General features: G+C 34.5%; 1 protein-coding gene and 1 pseudogene across 9 annotated transcripts in view; both read right to left on the minus strand.

Annotated features, from left to right (window-relative positions):
* Positions 1-23,320, minus strand: part of LRCH3 (leucine rich repeats and calponin homology domain containing 3) — a 141,416-nt gene that overhangs the window by 23,183 nt on the left and 94,913 nt on the right. For 2 of the 9 annotated variants that reach the window (XM_043994647.1, XM_043994645.1), the window contains exons 11-17: positions 20,028-20,079; positions 19,476-19,616; positions 14,079-14,126; positions 12,449-12,502; positions 4,993-5,064; positions 1,045-1,093; positions 413-520 (exon numbers count right to left, since the gene is read on the minus strand). In XM_043994647.1, the coding sequence (XP_043850582.1) occupies positions 413-520; positions 1,045-1,093; positions 4,993-5,064; positions 12,449-12,502; positions 14,079-14,126; positions 19,476-19,616; positions 20,028-20,079 (524 nt within the window). The remainder of the gene's footprint in view (positions 1-412; positions 521-1,044; positions 1,094-4,992; positions 5,065-12,448; positions 12,503-14,078; positions 14,127-19,475; positions 19,617-20,027; positions 20,080-23,320) is intronic. The other 7 variants (XM_043994651.1, XM_043994648.1, XM_043994653.1 and 4 more) reach the window with 6 other exon arrangements.
* LOC122746090 lies at positions 9,208-10,028 on the minus strand (annotated as a pseudogene).

Raw genomic sequence — 23,320 nt, forward strand, 5'->3', positions numbered from 1 at the left:
AGAAGGCAGGAGTCAAGTAGATTTATTTTATAATTATTTCATTTTTTCAAAAATGAAGAAACCAGACTGTATATCAAAACAGAACAAATGTAATAATCCCAAAGGGAATTTAGAAAAGGAAGAAAGTCAGTTCTGCATAACTCAAAAAATTTATTCTATTTCTTCATTACATTCATTTCTATAATCACTATTTCTTACTTTACTAAATGGTTAAGATGGAAAAAAGTACAACTTTTAATGCAAACAGTATTCTGTTTTATTCTTGATAGGTCTTATGGCAGTGAAATCACAGGTAAGGATATGTTTTACACTTTTGTCAAGATAATGAGGTGGTTTTGTAGGGAATGAAAATAATGGAACACATTAGTGTCACTCTGCAGTATAAGCTGTCTTCTTTGATACTACCACATACCTTTATTTGCTTCATCTCTGACAGTTGCACGGAAAAGGAAACTTTCTGGTCGCTGGGGCTGGTTTCTAAAGGTAGAAGCAGCGGGAGAATATGGAGGAGAAAGGTGTACTGAGACAGCATGGAAAGGCAAAAGAAAATTGAGAATGAAAAAATTAAAATGTAATAGAAATTATAAAGAAAAAAGTTTAATGAAATAGCAATCAAAAAAGCATCAAATTAAAATAAGAAAACAGCATAATAAACATGCAGTTCTGCACATCACAAAAAGTATGACCAAAGGAAATGGGAAATGAAGGGGGGGCCTACATGCGGAATATTTTTACTTACACAAATATCTTATTCTCTTTGAAAGTGTTATTTGAATTGACGGTGCATGAATTTATTTAAAACTTTTAGCCTGACCAATTTTTTTTTTCAGAAGCTGATAACAAAAATGTGGTGAATAACCTGTTCAACTGACTATCAAAAGGCCATAATGATGCCCATTTTTTTCTTTTTGCATTTCTATTTCAGATAAAGAAGCCACAGCATGGAAGTATTTGCCCTTTGAAAAACAATTACCAAAAAATTTCTCACTATGTGAGGGAAAAAGCTAATCTGAGGCTGGTTAACTGTGGTTTTGTGCTTATTACCTGTTTGGGTTGTAGGTGAACCTGGTGAGATGGTAGGTCTGTCATCATTCTGTGGATAAACAGACAAATGTCAATAATTATTATTCAACGAGAAGTAATTACTCATACCCATGGTTCCTTTGGGAATATATAAGAAAAATATGACCTTTCACTTGAAGAAAGCAATGAGATACTATGAATTATAATTTTCTTTAGAGACCAAGGACTTTTGGTTTGTATATAACTGATAGAAGAATATATGTTCTATGGAAATAGGAAAAGTTCTTCTTCATGATCTTTTTCCTATTATTAAAAAAGTACTAGATATGGTAGAACACTTTACAGGAAATACACAGGGAAAGGCTCCATTTTACAGCAGTGCTTTCTGGACTATCTGTCAAAGGACTCAGGGCAGGGAAAAGGATGTGTGCAAGTATTGCTCTAAGATTAGTCAAGAGAAGGAAGGTGTATTTTATGAATTTTAGACATGGAAAGGGGCATCTGAGGTATGAGGTATATTCTGTCTCAAGGAATAGCTTTTTGAGTGTTTCAGATTGTATGATATTTTAGATTCTTTGATCCTAAGGAACTGAAAGCCTGTCTTGTTCAGGTTTTAGAAGATAAAAAGAAATGATGAGGAGAATATCTATTCTGGACCTGATGATTCTGACTGACAAAAAACAAAGTGAAAAAGTATGTGAAACCTTGGGAGAAAGCTGCTTGTAACTGATAAGGAAAGGACCCTGGCAGCCAGGTAGTACAGTAGACAGAATACTAGACCTAGAGTCAGTTAGACCTGAGTTCAAATTTGGCCTCAGACATTTACTAGCTTTGTGACCCTGAGCAAGTAACAATCTCTCGAAGCTTTAGTTTTTTCATTTGTAAAATGGGCTAATTAATATCACTTACCTCCTAGGGTTGTTCTGAGCATCAAATGAGAGATCTGTAAAGTACTGCACAAATTTTAAAGTAGAAAAGAAGGAAAAGCATTTAATTTCATTTGATCTTTACAACAACCCAGGGAGGTAGGTGATATATAAATAATGTTGTTGTTTTTATAGTAGCCTCTAGGCTTTAAAAGAGAGTTTTAGAAGTTTAGAGAAAAAGCAGGTAGATCCTACATGCTGTGGTTCTAAAAGGGAAGTCAGCTCAAGAAAGTTTAACAATGAGGTTGTAAATGATTCCAATGAGGAAGAAAAGGGAGAAGACAATCTGAATAAATATGGCTAAATGGTGAGCTCTTTGGTGAACTGAGATTTTAAAAAGATATATTCAAAAGATGACAGAAAGTGAATCCAACCATAGACAAATGCAAAAGGCCAGTAAAAACTTAAATCAACAGGGCCAATACAATTGAAGCCCAGTATAAGCTGAGGCTTGCAGAGAAAAAAAGAACACAAGACAAAAAAACCCAAAATGGCTTAAAAAAAAACAAAAACAAAACTATGTTGGGAAGGACTTTCCCAGGTTCAGATAGCAAGGAAGTATCTGAAGTATTTGAACTCAGGCCATTCTTGCTGACTCCAAGTCCAGCCTTCTATTATTACTACCTAGCTGCCTCTGATGTTGGCAGATGTGATGACCCAGGGAGAGAAAATGTAGAAAGAGGACCTAGCACAATGCTTTGTTATCTAAACTCTTAATGGAAGGGAAGACATGAATGAAAATCTAACGGAGGAGACTGAGGAGGGGTGAGAAAGATAGAAGACCCAAAAGAGAGAATACTGTCTTAAAAGATAAGGGACAATGGGGCAGCTAGGTGGCGCAGTGGATAAAGCACGGAACCTGGATTCAGGAGGACCTGAGTTCAAATCTAGCCTCAGATACTTGACACTTATTAGCTGTGTGAACCTGGGCAAGTCACTTAACCCTCAGTGCCCCGGAAAAAAAAAAGAAAAAAAGAAAAAGGGACAAGAGAGTATAGGCAGAGGGAATGATGTATATAGTATCAAAAGCTGCAAAGTAGAAAGAGGACTGAGAAAAGGCCACTGGATTTAGCAGTCAAAAGACAGTTGATAACCTTGGGGAAAATAATTTCAGCTAGGGGATAGGCCTTGAAGCCAGACTGTAAAGAAGTGAGTGGGAATAGGCTCAGAGGACTAAAGACTCAGATTCTTGGAGTCATTTCCTTACTACCTCAATACAAAGAAGTGAGTGGGAAATAAGGAAATGAAGGTAATGATTACAGATAATACTTTTCTGAGTGATTCTTCCCTAATAATATTCTATAGCCTACTAACAATACCCGACAAATACTTGTCTCTTGCCTTTTCAGTGACTCTCAACCATAATACATCAGAGACTATGGTATTCCATGACTTGCAGCCATATAGTATCATTAGATGAATACTGATATTAGAGTGATGAGCCTTTATACCAAGGAGAAGCTTGGGGTCATTAAAAAAAAATACTGTCCAATTTCTAAAATGTCATATAGCCCATTTCGCTGTTCAACTCTAAATCTACTTCACTATTCAACATATATATGAACAGATATTACCTTTCTATGACCTGTTCATTTAATATCATATAAAAATCTGGACAATAGGCATTTTTATTTTAAGTGAGGCAACTGGGGGTTAAGTGACTTGCCCAGGGCCACACAGCTAGTAAGTGTTAAGTGTCTGAGGCCGGATTTGAACTCAGGTCCTCCTGAATCCAAGGTCAGTGCTCTATCTACTGTGCCACCTAGCTGCCCCCCAATAGGCATTTTTTAATCCAATTTTTCTGTGACACGTTCCAGATGCTTCTCTTTGTGCTAATTATATCAAACTATGGAACATTCTAAATTCCCTTCAATGAGATTCATTATCAAATGAGTTTGGCCTAACACATTGACAGAATGAAGTTTTATTTATTTAAAATGCTGGTTAACTAAGAAAGAACTGGTTAAACCTAGATCTATAAAGAAATCATAAAAATTAGACTAAAACTTTTTTCAAGGGAGGCTGTCCCTTTATTTTTCCAGGGCTTCATATTTCTTAACATGTCAAACATGATTTTATGAACAAATCAGGAATATAACAAGTAGAAATGGGCTTAGACTACACCATGATAGATTTTACTGAGATAAGATTAATTTTATAACAATAAAACTTGTTAACCAATAGTATGGATTAGTGACAAAATTTGTAGAACTGCCTTCCCTGCATGTTTTTAAAACTAGAATAACATAGATTATTATCTTTTTGTAATTAACAGTAGTTCTGATTTGGGGTAGTGGGTAGAATAGATAATGCCTAGGTCCTTTTCTTCCTTATAGGATTAGTATTTCTGTGGAAAACTTTGGTGTTGTTAGGTTTTGGGAAGTGCCATAAAATGATCTATTCTAAGAGGTAAAATATGATATTACTAGTTTTAATCTGATTTTGTATTTTTACCAAAGCAACAATATTACTGATGACAAAATAATTTACTGAAAAGATAATCAGATGCCATTTGAAAAACTCTATACCAATATAATTAATGTAGCCACCAAATAGATTTTGAATATGAAAAGATTCTGAAATAAGCAGCAAAATATTAATTAGAAATTAAATATAGCAATTTAAATAAAAAAACAGCTACCCCCCCAAATAAATATAACAAAATCATAAAGATCAAACAGGACTAGAATAAAGAGAGATGCGAATACAGGAGGTGGGCTGTCCACAGGTATTATACACTGCACATATTTTTGAACTTTTTCAAGGCATCAATCAGTTGTGTTGACCTTTTTCCCTTTCTAAAAAAATACTTGGTCATCTCACATGCTTTTCTGAGAAGGGGAGGGGGAGCAGAAGGGGGGGAGGGATATTTACAATAACTATGATGATTTAAGACACAGAAAATATCAGTAAAAACTTTAAAAGAAACAAACTTAACCAGAAATTGTTACTGTACTAATGCAGTGGCAAATTTAGGACAGGTGTAAAAAACAAAAGATTCGTTCCCCCCTTCATTTTCTAGTGAATTACAGTAATGAGATACCTTGAGAGGTCTGAAGGCAGAAGAATGAGGCAGGGTAGTAGCACAGCCCACTTGAGTCAACCCTGACATCGACTGAATTCCAAAAAGGCAAAGAAAGATAAAAAGAAGGCAGCATTTATGTTAGTAAAATAAGCAAGATTAGAAAAGAAGAGGTCATTTATATATTCTTATGTTTTATTTAGATGTTGAGAGGGAAGGAAGAGAATATGTGTTAACAAACCAAACCGAACTCAACATAAAAGAAAAATTTCCATGGTATCTAACATAATATCTTTCTAATTCTATAACACTTCAGTACTTAATAAACCTGAAATGAGTTTCATGAAAAACATTTTATCATATGGACACACAGACAAGAACATAATAGCTTTTCACATAACAAGTATGGAGATTTATTCAGTGATACACTACATCAAAATCACATGAAAGAAAAGGATTTAATCTAAAAACGAATTATAGCTGAATAGTCTAAGTGGAACACAAAAAAAGTAAATTAAATTTAAATAAATTAAATTTAAACTAAATAAAAATCCAGTCCAGATTAAATTATATCAGAATCTAATTAAGATATGATTCTATGTGAGAAGGTAGCATAGGAATGACTCTGCAAATAATTAGGCAATCTTTCCTTAGTGGAATGATAAAACTACATATGCTATCACTTGACCAGTTTATATTAAAATTAAAATGATTTTAAAGGGCAAACAGTGTGCTGTGAACTCCAGAAATATGGGAGCACGTGTTACAAACACTGAAAATTACTCATTAGTCATTGAAAATAAAAACATTTAAAATTCACATTGTATATTATTATTCGATAACTATTGCTGATGGAAAGGTACAGCTACAGATACTGAGTGACAGGAATTAACACATGTTCAAATTTAAGCCATAATAAGGTATATGAAAAACATTTTTAAAAATGGGATTTGAAATTGGAGACAGAATTTTTATAGATTGTAGTGAGTGATTATTAGTCTAAGTGATAAAAACTTTAAAAAGATGAACTCAAATAAATTTTAAAAAATAAAATAAAATGATCAACTCAGATAAATTTCGATTAAAAATATCTAAAATTAGGATTATACATTTTAGCTAGCCACCCTCAGGTATAGACCTAGAATAGTCTAAATGCACTAGTGATCTAAATGTGTTTGTGTCCTTTTATGCCCTCAGAGAGAAAAAAAATGAGACTAGTAGCCCATTGTTCAAAATATGTTGGTGAACAATAAAATAACTTTATGTTTTTAATAAAGGGACTCTATCAGCTCCATCATGCTGCCAAAATAATTTGTTTCCTTCCGAAAATTTTAAATTGGGAAATAAATACAAAACAAAATAAAGAGGTAGGGGAGCAGGAAATAGTAATGAGGAAATAACACTAAATCTACCAACAACAATATGCACTTCACCTGTTCTGAGCATCCTGGAGCTCCTTTTATTTACACTGGCATTACTGCCAATCATATGAAAGGTACAAAGAAAGTGAACGGGCTCCATGCATTACATTAAGATGTTGACACGAAGTTGCAAAGTAACAGTTTCAGGGGTGGAGGTGGGGGCTGACTGATAGAGGCTGTGATTATGACATTAAATATGCTGGTGGAATCATTAATTTATAATCTGACCTTTTTCATGAATGAGACTACTAAAGAGCCTCCTTCTGCAGGGAGAAGCAATTATCAAGCCTGCAAAGGTATTCTGTACACTCAATTGAAAATACAGTTGTTGACACTGGTGCCGAATTAGATGCTGAGAAGACAGTATGTCTATCTCTGCGTTTAAAATGCCATTTGACAACCAAATATCAATTTGTTTTTTAAAAATTGATTCAATGAATAAATATTTGAGTACATGTAAAGCACCATATAAAGAATATAGTTCCTAACCTTATGGACATTATATTCTTAGCTATTATATAAATATCCACAACAAAAGGTAGTTTACGTGAATGGTATGACTAAGTATTATCGAGAAAGAGGAATCATTTTTAGTTGAAGTGATCAGGGAAGACATCACGGAGGGATGTGCATTTGAGCAAATTCTTAAGGAAAAAAGGGAATTTCAACAGCTGGTGATGAGAACAGAGGACATTTTAGGCAGAATGGCATGAGGAACAATGCAAAGGTTAAAAAAAAAAATTGGTTGAATGAATGCCTTCAAAGAAAAACAACAAATGTGTATTAAAATGCCAGATGCTAATGTGTATTCAGAGTGGTAAGCAGTCCAGATTGACCAGAGTACAGGTTTCAGAAGAATGGCTGAGGGCTTTGTATTTATAAATCTTAGAGGAGCTGTAATCTATAGCTATTTGCTGGAGCCACTCTTCTGTCAAACCGAACTACTTGCTATTCCCTGAACACTGGAAAAATAAGTAGGTAGAAATAAACATGCCCTAAAATTTATAAATGCAGTATCCAACAACATCACCGAAAAGCTGAAGTAAAAATGTCTTTTCTAGCTAACTCTTTTAGGACAAATCATGTAATAGCACTATGTAAATGCTAGCTATTGTAATTAGATGTTTATTTTCCTAGGCAAAAAAATAACTTTATCTATCAGAACTCAGACATTGTTTTCCTGACAAGAGGTTCTTGGCTGAGTCACCAGATGGAGTTTAACTATTTAGATTAGCAAAAATCTACTAACAGATTAATCTTTCTTTAAAAAAGCACTAATTACATACTTTTGGGTGTAGACTTGTGATTTTATTAATATAGGGAACTTGCAGTAAGTAAATTCCCTCTATTAATGTAGATCAACAGTCGTTTTGAAACATATGTGGGTTTTTTAGTTTGTTTTTTGCGGCACAATGAGGGTTAAATGACTTGCCCAGGCAAGCCTAGGCAGCTAGGTGGTGCAGTGGATAGAGCACCGGCCCTGAAGTCAGGAGGACCTGAGTTCAAATCTGACCTCAGACACTTAACACTTACTAGCTGTGTGACCCTGGGCAAGTCACTTAACCCCAATTGCCTCACACACACACAAAAATGCCAGGGGAACTGAGAATTAATTACCCAGCTAAGGTCACACAGATAATGTGTGGACTTGATAGGGCTGGAATCTACATCCACTTGACACTGAGGTCAACTTTCTATCCACTATGCAGAAAAATCTCTCTTGTTTAAAAAAAATCTATATCTATATATAAATATAAAAGGATTTACCATTTCATTGGTATCATACTGTAGGGAATTCTCAATGGGTATGGTACCTTCCCTTTTCCAGTGAGAGTTAGTACCAGCCCTAAAACATAATGCCTGGGGCACTGAGAAGTGATTTGCCTCCAGTCAAATAGTATGTGTCAGAGGAATTTTTGGAAAGCAATTCTCTGAAGTCATTATGACATGCTGCCTCTCTATTACATTATTACTCTCCTCAAAATTGGTCATGGCGTTCTAGTGCCTATAAGATAAAATCCAAACACCTTAATCTGGTGTTCAAGATCTTATTCTATCCTTATGCTTCAGCCAAAAACCCAGTGTTTTCTTGATTCTGTGCTTTTCCTTATATCACTTATCCAACCTGAAATGTGCTCCCCTCACTTTTTATATATATATATATATATATATATATATATATATATATATATATATATATATATACATTTTTTTTTTTTTTGCAGGCAACGGGGGTAAAGTGACTTGCCCACGGTCACACAGCTAGTAAGTGTCAAGTGTCTGAGGCCGGATTTGAACTCAGGTACTCCTGAATCCAGGGCCGGTGCTTAACCACTGCGCCATCTAGCTGCCCCCGCTCCCCTCACTTTTACTAATCAAAATCCTTCAAGACCCAGCTCATATTCTATACTGTTTTATGAAGATTTGTCTATACCACTTTACAGGCCACTCATCACAAAATCAAAGAGTTTTTAAGTTTGAAGGCCATTTATTGGTCAAATCTAACTTCCCTCTCAATGCAAGAATCCCTTCTCACATATCGCTGAGAGACCATCCTGCAGTCTCTGCTTGAATACTTCAAGGTTGAGGGATGATCATGCAAGGAATCACAGAACTTCAGATGTAAGGAAACTTAATCCAACCCCTTTAACAGGAATCTTCTGATTCACTTGAGGATTTTCAGTTTCTCTTTCCCTTGGCAACCCATTTCAGTTTTTTCACTGTAATTTTAAAAATTGTATAAAATTAACGCACACAGGTCTGAAACTTGGAGCTGCCACATTCTTAGGACAGGAACAGACTTTTACTCAGGTGACTAGTGTCTGCTAGCTCTGGGGCCCTCCTGGCCACTGAGCTTACTTGGCCTGAGACTTCCAAAGTTCCTTCCAGAAAATTGAGCCTTGCTACCTAGTTCTTCCTCAATTCTTGCTCAATTCTGGTAACTCTTAGCCAGACACTTAGATAGGGATGGGACACTGGTCTTAATCTTCCCAGTGAAAAGACCCACCACCAAGTCTGCCAAGGAGATATCTTCAGTCTTTCCAAAATGATGGGAAACCATTACTCCCCACCTATTAGACTGGGCCACTTTGCATGCCCAGAGAGACCTGGTCATAGAGCCGATCTGGTTCACTTAGAGCAGGAGGCAGTTTCAGGGGTTTTCAATGTGTTTGGGGTTAGTCAGCATGAGATCATCTCCTACCACCTGGATGCCTGCAGTAGCAGTGAAATTTTTCAAAGCTTCCCAATCATTCTGATCAAAAGGATCTTACAAAGACACTATGGGATAGTACTTGATAAAGGTATCATAGATGTCCCCAAGTACAGTAAGAGAGACATTTGCTGGGGTCATCAGAAGATTTGAAGTCCAAGTCATATTTCCCAGATTGGAAGAATTCTGAGGCAACAACATCCATGTGATTTATGATCTTATTAGTATAGTCAACCTTGCCAATAAGTTTCTTTAGCAGCTCCAGAGCTTCTTTATTTTCCAATTTGTTCTGCATATCATTAACGGTTACCTTCTTAAAACAACATCATCATGGTATCACTCTCTTATTGAGGAAACTGAAAATGCTTCTCTTCTGTCTACTATATCAAATCTAAATAGTTGTTTGGCTTTCAAGGTTCACCATAGTCAGGTCCCAACCGACACTTCAATCTTATTTATACCCATCACTCTCCAGTAAATACGTCCTGCTGCAGAGGCAGGCCTCCTCACTATCACCTCAACATCCCACTGATCATTTCCACTTCCGTTTTTCCTATTCCTGGAATGTTCTCCTTCCTCCATCTCTCTAAATCCTTATCATCTTTGAACACCCAACTCAAAATCTTCCTCCCTTTCTACTAATTCAGCCCACAGGGATTTCTCCCTTTTTAATTCCTCTTTAATTTTTATCCAGTATCAAAGCTTAAGAGTTAGTTGTTTTATGCATAATGGTTTTGTCTCCCCAACTATATAAGATAGTTTTGTCTCCCCAAATAAAGGTTGTCCCCAAAGTCTTAGTGCAGTTTTAAGCTTCAAACTCTTTGAGGGAAGCGAGTACATACTATATTTACTTTGTATTACACCCTTTCCATTATATCTGGCATAGTTCAGCATACTGTAGAAACTGAAAGAATACTTAACTGATATCATAAACATTTGTCTATGTCTGGTAATATGCTTAGCTCCTTAAAGGGCAAAATGCTAAGTTTCATAGGGTTTTTGTGTCATTCTGATTTTATTCACAGGCACATTCTTTACAAACAAGATGGTCAAAGTGACTGCTAGTGCAAAGTAGCTTATCAGATCATTTCTTCTTCTTTTTAAGACCATTGCTTCATAGAATAGGATATAGGGCACCAAGGGTCACTGGAGTGGGTAAAAGGAAAAGAAGAAAAGGGGGACTGAAGCCTCTCTTCATATACTTTATGATGTCTTGGCTACAGTCAGTAGGAGAAAATCAAGGAGTAGAGCAGAAGTACAGATCTTTATTAGAGGTCACTCTAATTCTGAGGGTAGGAGATTTCTGTTTAAATTTATTAAGTAGACAATTGTTAAAGCACTCCAGAAAATTTTTAACATATAAGAAAAATGCATTCTTAGGATTTGCAGAAATATATAGTCAAGTGGTTTAAACTACACAATACTGAGGCTATAGCTACATGGCATGATAGATGGTGATGTAGATGGAGCTAGGAGGACCTGAGTTCAAGTCCTACTTCAGATGCTTACTAGCCCCATGTCACTTAATCTCTTTTAGCTTCAGTTTCCTCATTTGCAAAAAGAGGATTAACAGCAGTACTTACTTCTTAGGATTGTAGTGTGGATCAGATAATACAAGTGCTTTGAGACCATAAAATGCTACATGAATATTAGCTATTATTACTGAAATTGGTTTAAACTAGAACTTTGCCAGTCACTCTCCTGGGATTTTCCTTTCAAAGTTCCCTAATTAAATAATATTTTAATCAATAACTAAATTATTAACAACTTAAAAAGTAGCTTGTATTAAGAAGAGTTTTTCTAGTTCCACTATTTTAGATTAACTACAATAGGTTTTGGGCGCAATGAACTTGAAATCCAAATCTTAATCTATTGGTCTTCTATTATTTGAATGAAAAAGCAATTAATCCTGGTGTCAGTAATACCAAATGAAAACTTTAATACTGTGGAAACTTTAGCAAAAATTTAGAGAGATCTACAACAAGATTTTCCAGCTTAATAGTGCTTCATCTTTCTCAAACTGAAATGGACAATGATTGCAGAACACAGAAATTTTGACAATGGCAGAGAAATGTAATAAGAATTTCAAACTTAAGCATGCAGTCACTCCATGCAGGGCCAGGAAGTTGAATCAAGCATTACTTTGAAAAGTAAAAGAGGATAGGGAACTGCTAAAGTCACCAGATTTCTAAAGTGCTAAATTTTTGAAAAAGCTAGTGCAGAAAATAAGATAACATAAAACATGACAGTTATTTCGTAATAGGTTCCTCCTCACAGGGTGCAGAAAAATGATGAAGCTTGAACTAATTTTCTGATGATAAAACAGGCAGTAGAAGGAAACATTAATCTTCAAAAATATTTAAGAGGTAATCTGGATTTCTAATTCACATATTAAGAGTTATAAAACAAGACAATTATTATCAGCATAGCTCAGGTTTTTAAGAACAAGCTGGCAGATTTCTAATTTGATGGTTATATGTCAGAAAGATAATTTAGTCAAAACAGATGGTTTGTGGACTAAAAATTAATGATTAAAAATTAATAAGGTAAAAATATGTATAGTTAGAAACCAAAGCAGAAACAACACTCAAGAATGAAATTATTCAGTTCCCAATTTAAATCGTTAGCTTTTAGAGGGAGTAAAAAAGGTTATTTTTACCATGGCTGTAGTAAACTGATTATGACATAAAGGAAAAGTTATAGCTCTTTCGGGGAAAAAACTACTTTGAAGGCCATCATGTTTTATGTTATTTGGAATATTTCTCTGAGGGAAGTGTATATTCATGACAATCTCTGCTCTCAAGACTCAGCAGTGTAAAAATTGTATTTCGTGCAGGGTTCTTACCACTAACAAGGCACTATCATCAGTGTGTTGAGACCTTCTGGATGGAAAGGGACACTAAGGAAGTGGGAGAAAAATGAAGTAATGTCAACAATATACAGCAAGGGCAGACGACATAATAAACAAATATACGTACTTTGGAAGAAGACATTAACATCAGATGTAATGAGAGGATTGCAAGTAAAGTTCCACATTCACGCTGCCCTGGAATTCTGTTTAGATCAATTAATCAACAAAGATTTATTAAATGCTTACTGTGTGTCACGAGTACTTGGACTTCACTGGGTGAATGTTATTATATAAAAACGACTTACATACCAACTAAAATCCCTTGTGAACAAGAAGCAAATAAGGCTCCTCACACTACGCAGAAGAGGAAGCAGAAGCACAGTGCATCACAGTGGCATTTTCATGACCATTCAGTGAAGAAGAGGCAAAACCAGGAAATCTCAGCCTGCTCATGTGGTCACCTGTCAATTAGGCTTCTCAAAGAAAACCCAGGACTACAGGAGTCAAGGATTCAAACACTTAAGATAGATACACTTGAAAAGAAAAATTCCAGGTATTTTCTTCTTTTGATTTTGTTCAGAAGTTGTTTAACTTTTTGGAAAATTCAAATAACCTATGAATATTCTATGAAGAAAGAAGAAAATCTTAGAAGGGAGGTAAGAAAGAATATGGATTATAAGAGCTTCAAAAGTTCTATTGGAGTTATAACTCTGTGTTCTCTTTCAGATGCTCTGTCAACTCAAAGGCCTGAATATAAAGAATCAATGGAATAATGTTCAGGTACCCAACTAAGACGACTACAACAACAGTAACAGCAACAACAACAACTTTCTTTGGGTCTGGACTTCTAATTCATTAGACTATAAAACTTCTTCCACTAATGTAGAGCTATAGCTCTACATTATATATATTATATATACATCTAAGATGTGTTAAAGGCAATACCTGGATCCAGGTCTTGCAGATTCCAAGGATAGCCCTCTACAACATTCATAATGATCTATTCATAATGGATAATTATTTGACTGTAAAACAATTTCTCTATCAAGTCTGAGTCTAAGTATAATTTTAAAATGTAGTCTTCATTTAAGCTTACCTAACTGCCAATATTCAAAAAGCATTTAACTCTAACAAATTCTTCAAATAAATAAGTTACTTTATGAAAGAAAATTACAAACTGGAACTTGTTTTTGTCACATTTTCACAAAAAATTTCTAGAGGGTGAGGATCATATAGTGGGAATGATAAGATGGCATTGTAGAGAGAATAAGTTACTTGTAAAATAAATGCAAGTTTTAACAATCTTATCAGAAAGAAAATTATTTCAAAACAACTGAGTGACTTCCTAACAAGGCCAGGAAATCGTATGTATGAACATATAAAGTAAACAGTCTATTCAATATTGAAACACTAACTGGCAAACAGGGAATAAACAGTGATGGAAAGATAGTACGTGTTAAAAAAAATCACACAGAAGTAGACGTGCAGAACAAGTGAAATTTTGAGATAAAAGAAAAATGATAGTATTTTAATGAGAAAAACTGTTAATAACAATAGACTCCATCATCTGAGAGATAATATTAAACTCCAAAGATAATGTCATGATACAATCTTACTCTCTTACCTCACTATCAGGAAGGCTTTGTTTCTGTGGACTCTGTGATGCTTTTTGCTAAGAATAAAGACAGAATTTGTTAGGACTAAATAAATTGAAAAAGAGAAATTTTGATCTTCATCACAAAACACTCATTATGGTGTATATGTACTAGTAAGAGGAGTTTTCTGATAGGGATTTTCCTATAACAATGAAAAAACAGGTTTATTTTTAAAAAATCAATAATTAAGTACCTACTGTATATAAGGCACTATGACATCGAGGTTCAAGGGTTACAGTATAAGGATATCTGATGGCCCTCGTCCTTAAGTTTTATACTTGAAAAGAGGGAAATCCAGTAAACTCACATGCAGTACTATTACATTTAGATGCATAAAATTTAAAGTAGGTGAATAAATACATTCATCACCAGAGTCATAGTTAAATTCTTTCTTTGCCACATTCACTCCCTCAAAGCAATTATCTTCTTATTATTGTCTCTACAAAAGTAATTCAAATTGAATTAGGGATACTACCTTATAGTTATGGCTGGATCCTTCTTCTCTTCTACTTCCTAAACTCAATCATTCATTCTTTCACTCAAAAACACATATTAGATGCATATTATACATAAGGTGCTAGGCACATGGTACAACAGATAGAGAGCTAGTGCCAGTCAGGGTTCAATTCCTACCTTTTCACATACTGACTATTATGATCCTGGTCATGTCACCTAACCCAGAGAATGCAATATAAATGGGAAATGTTTAGTAACATAAATTAAGATATAATACAACACAAATAATATTAATATGTGGTTTTCTAAGTCAATATGCTGATGGCAGGGGTTTCTTTCTATTTGAATTAGATAACACTGACTTAACTTGTTAGTGTCCCAAGTAACTTTCTAAGCCTCTAAGTGGTGGAGTAGTTGCTAAAGTCTGCTGATGGAAGGAATGTCCTCCTTTGATCTCCTATCTTGATGAAATCACAGGTTTGGATACCTGGTCTGTACAATTCTCTCCCACAAAAAGTCTAAGGTCCTGTGGACAACTGATTCATCCTTTAAAGATTTGTCTTAGATTTCACAGAATTTAGTTTGTGGGGTTTTTTTTTTTTGGTGAGGCAATTGGGGTTAAGTGACTTGCCCAGGGTCACATAGCTAGTAAGTATCAAGTATCTGAATCCAGATTTGAGCTCAGGTCCTCCTGAATCCAGGGCTGGTGCTTTATCCACTTTCACCACCTAGCTGCCCCAGAATTTAGTATTTTTGACCTGTGAAGGTCTTGAGTAGCTATCTGGTCCAATGTTCTCATTTGCATATGACAAAATCAATTAATCAATAAGCACTTGCTAAGGATCTGCTATGTGTTAAGCACTGTTCTGGCAAGGGGAATACAATCTCAAAATTGAAACAGTGCCTGCTCTCAAAAAGTAAGACAACATTTACATATACAAGCACAAATTCCATACAAAATAAATATAAGGTAAGTGGGAGGAGGTAGGCACTTGTGGCTGAAGGACCAGGAAAAGTACCATATAGCAAAGTGCTAGTGTTTGAATTGAAGGAAACAAGAGGTTCTAAAAGGTGGAGGTGAGGAGGGGACTTATGCCAGGCAAGGGGTTCAAATCTATGAAAAAAGTATTTAAAGAATTTATATGAATACAACTGCAAAACACTCTTTTTTGGGGGGTGGGTGGCAACGAGGGTTAAGTGACTTTCCCAGGGTCACACAGCTAGTAAGTGTCAAGTGTCTGAGGCCAGATTTGAACTCAGGTCCTTCTGAATCCAGGGCCGGTGCTTTATCCACTGTGCCACCTAGCTGCCCCAAAGCACTCTTTACAGAAATAAAGATAGACATATAAATGAAGATATTAATTGTTCAGAGCAGCTAGGTGGCACAGTGGATAGGGAAAGACTCATCTTTATGAGTTCAAATATGGCCTCAGTCACTTACCAGCTGTCTGACCCTGGGCAGGTCACTTAATCCTGTTTGACTCAGTTTCCTGGAGATGGAGAAGGAAATGGCAAACCATATAGCATCTCTGCCAAGAAAACCCCAAAATGAGGTCACAAAGAGTCAGACATGACTGATATGACTCAACAACAACAACAACAACAAATTAATTATTCATGGTTGGTCTGTGCCAATACTATAAAAATTATAATACTGCCTAAATTTAGTCAGTACTATATTAATCAAATTACCAAAAGTTATTTTTTAGAACTAAAAAAAAACAAAAGGCCAAAAATCTCAAGTGAAATAATGAAAAAAGTGGAAAGAGTCTAGAAATACTAGATCTAAAACTCAACTATGAAGCAATTAAAACTATATGGTATGCTACATACACCTTCTTGAGAGAAGTCAAGATGAGAATTAGATACACATTTTGGATATAGAAAACACACAGATTTGTTTTTCTTGATTATGCTTATTTCACACAAGGATTATATTTTTCTTATTTATTTGGAAGAAGAGGAAAAGGTTACCAGAAACAAAAGACAGTCATTTAAGTAATTTGTGTGTGTGTGTGTGTGTTCTGTGGGCAATGAGGGTTAAGTGACTTGCCCAAGGTCACACAGCTAATAAGTGTCAAGTGTCTGAGGTTGGATTTGAACTCAGGTCCTCCTGAATCCAGGCCCGGTGCTTTATCCACTGCTCCACCTAGCTGTCCCTCTATTTAAGTATTTTTAAAAACTCACAGAAGAGAATACAAGAAAGTTTGAAAGGAAAAACAGAAAAGCAGGACAACTTTGAAAAAACATATTGGATTTATTATATACTTAAAACCCCCCACCAAATATAATAGAGATTCATGTACAGTTCTCTCATTGTTTTCTATTTTGCTGGTGTGGGTGGAAAAAGCATGTATATAATGCCAACTATGTGCCAGGAACTGTGCTAAGCAGTTTACAAATATTATCTCATTTGATCTTCACAACAACCCCTTGAGGTGGATTCTATTTTATCCCCATTTCACAGCTGAGAAAACTAAGAGAGAGGTTAAGTGACTTGCCAACAGTCACACTTATCTATGGTTTGAAGCCAAACTTGAACTCCAAGCCCATCACTCTATACACTGCATCACCTAGCTGTCTTTTTTTGGTTCATTAAATTCAGAATAAAAAATAAAGTTGGGGCAGCTGGATGGCGCAGTGGTTAAAGCACCGGCCCTGGATTCAGGAGTACCTGAGTTCAAATCCGGCCTCAGACACTTGACACTAGCTGTGTGACCCTGGGCAAGTCACTTAACCCCCATTGCCTGCAAAAAAAAAAATAAAATAAAGTTAAAAAAGAATATTTGATACTAATTAAGGGATAGAAAAAGTGGTCAGTCAAACCAATATAGTTAGATAAGGACCCATTATTCAACAAAAGCTCTTGGGAAAATTAGAAAGTAGTATGATAGAAATAAGATTTAGACCAACATTTAATATTATATACCCCAGTAAGTTCCAAATGGATATATGATCTACATATAAAAGGTCACATCATAAATTAGAAGAATAGGGAAGGAAATACTTTGCAAATTATGGATAGGGGAAAAGTTCTTGAACAGATAAGGAATAGAGAGCATTAAAGGAGATAAAATGGTCAATTTAAATTATATAAGCATTTTGCTTAGTACTAACAAAATTAAACAGTTAAAATTAGAGGAGAAACAGTAAACTGGAAAAAATATTTGCAGAAAATTTCTCTGATACAAGTGTCATATCAAAGATATATAAGAAATTGATTCAAATATCAAGAACCATTCCTAATAGGTAAATGGTCAAAGAATATTAGCTGGAAGTTCTCAGGATAAATTCAAGCTGCTGACAACTGTATGAAAAAAATGCTCCAAATAAGATAAATGTAAATCAAAACAACTTAGAGGTAGTATTTCATGTCCATTAGATTGGCAAAGATAAGAAAAGATGAAAATGGTACCTGCTGGAGGGGATATGGAGGGACAAGTTGTGGACTGATCCAACCAATGTTTTTGCAGAATAATTTGGAATCACTGGAATACCAAAATTCATTGAAATGTCCATAATATTTCACTGAGTGACACTACTACTAGGCCTGTGACCCAAAAACATAAAAAAATAGGAAAAGCATCTAAATGTAGAAAAATATTTATACCAACCCTTTTTGTTGCAGCAAAGAACTGGAAACTAAGGAGGTGCCCACAAAATGAAGAATGGTAATGGAAAATTACTACACCAGAAGAAATGATTAAATGGGTGATTTTAGGGAAATTGAGAAAACTTGCATGAAATGATGCTGTATGAAATTAAGAGAGAGAACATTTTATATTATGACTATAGAATTGCAAAAAAAACAAAAACAAACCACTCTGCAACTTGAGAACTGTAGTCGATACAATAACCAACCATGGCTTCAAAGAAAAAGGAAAAGGTCCTATATGTACAAAAACATTTATAGTGGCTTTTTTTGTGGTACAAAGAATTGGAAATTGAGGGAATGCCCATCAATTGGGGAATAGCTGAACAAGTTGTGGTATATGATTGTGATGGAAGACTATTACGCTATAAAAGATAATGAGGGAGATAGTTTCAGAAAAATCTGGGAAGACCTATATGAACTGATATAAAATAAAGTTAATAGCACTTTAAAATAAAGCAAGTAGAACTAGGGGATCATTGTACACAGTAAAAACAATAACATAATGTTGATTCATTGTAAAAGAATTAGACTCTGATCAATACAATGATCCAGGACAACTCGAAAGGACTTATGATGAAAACTGCTATCTACTTCCAGAGAGAGGAATGATGAACTGAGTGCAAAGTGAAGTATAATTTTCTAATTTTCTTCTTCTTGCTTTTTTTGTGACATGGCTAATATGGAAACGTATTTTTCATTTCACATATATAATGGGTATCACATTGCTTGTTCTCTCAGGGAGTGGGAAAGGGGCTGGATGAAGTGAGAGAATTTGGAACTCAAAATTCTAAAAATGCTATAAGTAAGTAAATAATAAATACACAAAATAAGCAAATAAACCAACCAACCAATAAATAAATAAGGAAAGAAAATGAAAACCAAAGTGACGCTAGACTTTCAAATTATTTTTCACAGAACCACAAATCACTATCAATCCACATTTTCAGTCAGTATTTATTTATTTATTTTGTGAGGCAATTGGGGTTAAGTGACTTGCCTAGGGTCACACAACTAGTAAGTGTTAAGTGTCTGAGGCCGGATTTGAACTCAGGTCCTCCTGACTCCAGGGCTGGTGCTCTATCCACTGCACCACCTAGCTGCCCCAGTAATTACTTTTAATGAGGGGGGAAAATCAAAATAAAATAAATTTACTCAATGGAATACCAACATAGGACAATCCACATGTATTGTATCAGAAACACATATACTTCTGTACTTCTAGGTAAAATTTTGAACACTGGTTGAAAGATCTCACCTTGACAAAGTCCAAAACAGCATCTCTTTGTATTTGTTTGGTTCTTATTTTCTCCTCTTCATACTGTAGAGCAGCAAGTTGTGCTTCTTTCCGTGTACGCTCTACTAACTGCTCTCGTCTCCGGTGAAATTCTGTGTCTGTCTGTGAAAGTTATAAAAACATTGTGATTTCCCATAAGCAAATAGGTATAGTTTTAGGGCTGAATTAACAATAGGAGATAAGCAATAGCCCAAAGGGCTTTTCTTTGTCATCTACCATTCCTTAAAGTAAGTATATTCCCAATCTTTTCTATAGTTTGCATTTTGTTGACTGACTGAAACAACCAGAGTGGGAAAAGCTACTTTTCAATTTTGAATGGGGCTAGAAATTGTAGGTGCCTAATTAACTTTAGTGTTTGCATGTAAAAATCATAGCATCATGTTATATAACTTGTGTGAGCTCCTAAACACATAACAGGGTGACAGATATCCGGAAACCAATGGGAATTGGTTTAATAATACAAAAGAAAGTAGTTTTTTCTTATGAATAAAGCTCTATCACTCAGCAAATTACCTGACTGTGACTCTGTGACAGTGACAGAAGGTAAGACGCTTCAACTGGAATCCTGGTTAAAAGAAAGAAACACTTCTTATAACAAGAGAAATGTACATTCACGTGACATGTATAATTTTAATATATTGCAAAGATAGCCTTCCAGTAGACAGTTATCAGTAAACTACAACAGTGTGGTCAATATTGTAAGAGTAACTACATTTTGTAAACCTGAGCTCATCATTAAATCAAGCTAAAGCAATAATTGATGCTACTAACTCATGTTTCATGTTATTTGATATCACAGATTAATGTACTGTCTGCTAAAAAGAGTTTATATGATTGGACAAAATATAGTTAACTAGAGATAACTACAGTTATCTAAGGTATCTTTTCTCAAACTTAATCACATTTATGATGTCACAGATAGCTATTATTTTCTTTACCAGAATGAACCACAGAGATACATGTAAATCAAGATCTTTTTTTTTTAATACACAACACCATTTTGTAGATGTAAATCTGGCCCACAGGATAACTTGATAATGACTTTTATTAACCTTTTTCCTGCTTTTCAATAGACAAACTCTGTCATATGTAAGAACACTATTTAACAACAGAAAATGACAATTCAGTTGATTTTGATTTTTTAACAAAAGGAAGCAATTTGGTACTTAAAAATTCTTATTTTTACATTTCAGTCTTATGTAAATGATTTCTTTTCTTATTCTTTAGCACCTGTCTCTTTTCCGTAAGTCTGTAATTCATTAGTTTTTCTGAAAACAAAAATTTTCAGAATATTAATTTTCTCTAGTTTTTATCAAGCTATTTAGGACCTGACTATAACTTTAACTAAATCACCCTAAATCATCAAAAATCAAGGTTACTTTACATTGATCAAATCACTCCCTTGCTCAAAGGTTTCTCAAGACACACATGATAGGATTCCAATATCTTAGCCTGGCTTAAAGGCTCTCCCCTCTTTAATATCACCTACTATACCTCAAAAACTTTCTGGTGAACCACCTGGTCCAGTGTGCTCAATGTGTCTCTTTAACATAAAATGACTGCTGACTCCAAGTTAAACATAATATTCCTCATGTGAAAAATGTCTGTACTCTTCCTTCCATATTCTGACATCACAGCCTCAAGTTCCATCCATTCTATAAGTGCTCCAAGGCAATACTAATTCCCCATTTCTAAACCCTAATAAGACTCACTTCCCTAAACTGGTAATATAGGTAATATAAAAAACTGGTAAAATAGGTAATATAAAAATAAAGAAATATATTTCAGTCCCAACTTCTTCTGTTCCATGAAACCTTCAAAACCAATCCAGTATAAATTGATATAGTTCTATGAAATTTATGATACCTGTCTATGTCACTGATTTGGGAATATAAATCATAAATGTCATTTAAAAAATTGCTTTTTGCTGTATTTATATTTCCACCTAGACTGTAAATTCCACTAGGGTAAAAGCCATGTCTCAGAGGGAGGATAAGGAATTGTATGCTCTAAGAAAGCTTGAAAATTTAAATACTTTGCCTTTGCCTTAACAAATATTACTGGATTTATCAAAAAACAAATACTTATGTACCATAGAGAGTAGAAGTTTCTTTTCTGGACAAGATGGCTGCTTGAGCACCCAGTTTCCACATACCTAATCCAGCTAAAACCTGAAATTTTCACCAGACTGATCAATGATCAAGAAATCCAATGAGAAACTACAACAAGTGATTCTACAGGGAAGGTCAAATGTGAAAGATGTCTTAATATGCTATCATATAATTGTTGATATCATATAATTATGCTCTCTCACAATCAACACAATTCAAACAAACAAAATGACTATAATCAATTCAAAATGTTTCAAAGCTGCTTGTCTGTGTTTCCTAAAATTCCTTCTATTCTCTTCTGTGTGTGTGTTGTATATATATATATATATATATATATATATATATATATATATATATATATATATATATATATATATGTATGTATGCATACAATATTTAAATGCTATAGTGACCTCTTCTACATTTTTTGAGGGTGAGGACATTCCTATCACTAGTTCGGTTGGTTATTTTTTAGAGTGCAATAATATTCCATTATACTCACATGCCATAATTTGTTCAGGATTTTCCTAATTGACAGACACCCCTTAGTTTCTAATTCTTTGCTAGAGAAAAAAGTACTAATGAAATACTTCTAATGCTTTCCAAAATGGCTGGGACAACTCAATATTCTACTAACAATACATTAATGTGCCTATCCTACTCCAGCCTCTTCCCCCAAGCAACTGTCATTGAGGTGGAACCTCAATAAAACATTATTTGCATTTTTCTAATCATTTGTGATTTGCAACATTTTTTTCAACTAGGTCTGGATGGTTCTGAGTTCTTCTTTTGAGAACTGCTTATTTATATCCTTTGACCATTTATCAACTGGGAATGACTTATTCTTATGCATTTTAACAAGTTCCTTATATGTCTCAGAAATGAGACCTTGCTCTTTTAAGGAATTGCTTCTTTTAATTTTAAGGCAATAATGCTATTATATTAATTTTCTTTTGGCTATGTGACCCTAGGTCAGTAACTTAAGTTCTCAAGGGCTCAGGCATCTCTAAGACTACAAGTTACAGAGAAGGTATTGACTTGCATTGGTAGAGTGAGTTTACTCATCCAAGAGTTTCTTATTTCAGTGAAATGACTGGTTTGGTCCTTATTCCTATCCTAAGCATTAGGGAAATAAAAAATTAAAGTCCATGCAGCTTATAAACAATGAATTTTTGGAATTCTGAAATGAGGGGTATCTTTCTAAGCCCTAAGAAACAAATTTTGGAAGCCCTTTGAATGCAAAGGTCATTAGTGGAAAACACTATGAATACATGATTAATATTTCTTGTCTCAGTTTCCCTTACTATAAAATGAGAATAATATTTTGTATTTGCTTTTCCTTATCTTCCTAGCCTACAAATGAACAAGCTCTTCCTACTTTTAAGGCAGTTCCTTTCATAATTACACTTTTAAGTGTTCAGTAAAATTTTATAAGAGTCACATTTCATTTAAAACATTACACAATGCTAATCTACAATAGTCTTCAAATTAATTATGCAATAAAAAGGTGACTATGAATCTCAATTTGGGATTAAAAAGACTGTTTTAATATATCTTGAATAAGTGGTATAGGTCATCTATTTGCTGAAACATTTTAGGTTTGACTAGAGTTTTACGTACAAAATTTAATCTAAGAAAAATTAACAAAAATTATTGGGTTAATTGCACTATAAATTATATTACACAACTGACTCA

The sequence above is a fragment of the Dromiciops gliroides genome, chromosome 3 (assembly GCF_019393635.1).
Source record: "Dromiciops gliroides isolate mDroGli1 chromosome 3, mDroGli1.pri, whole genome shotgun sequence".
Classification (NCBI taxonomy): Eukaryota; Metazoa; Chordata; class Mammalia; order Microbiotheria; family Microbiotheriidae; genus Dromiciops; species Dromiciops gliroides.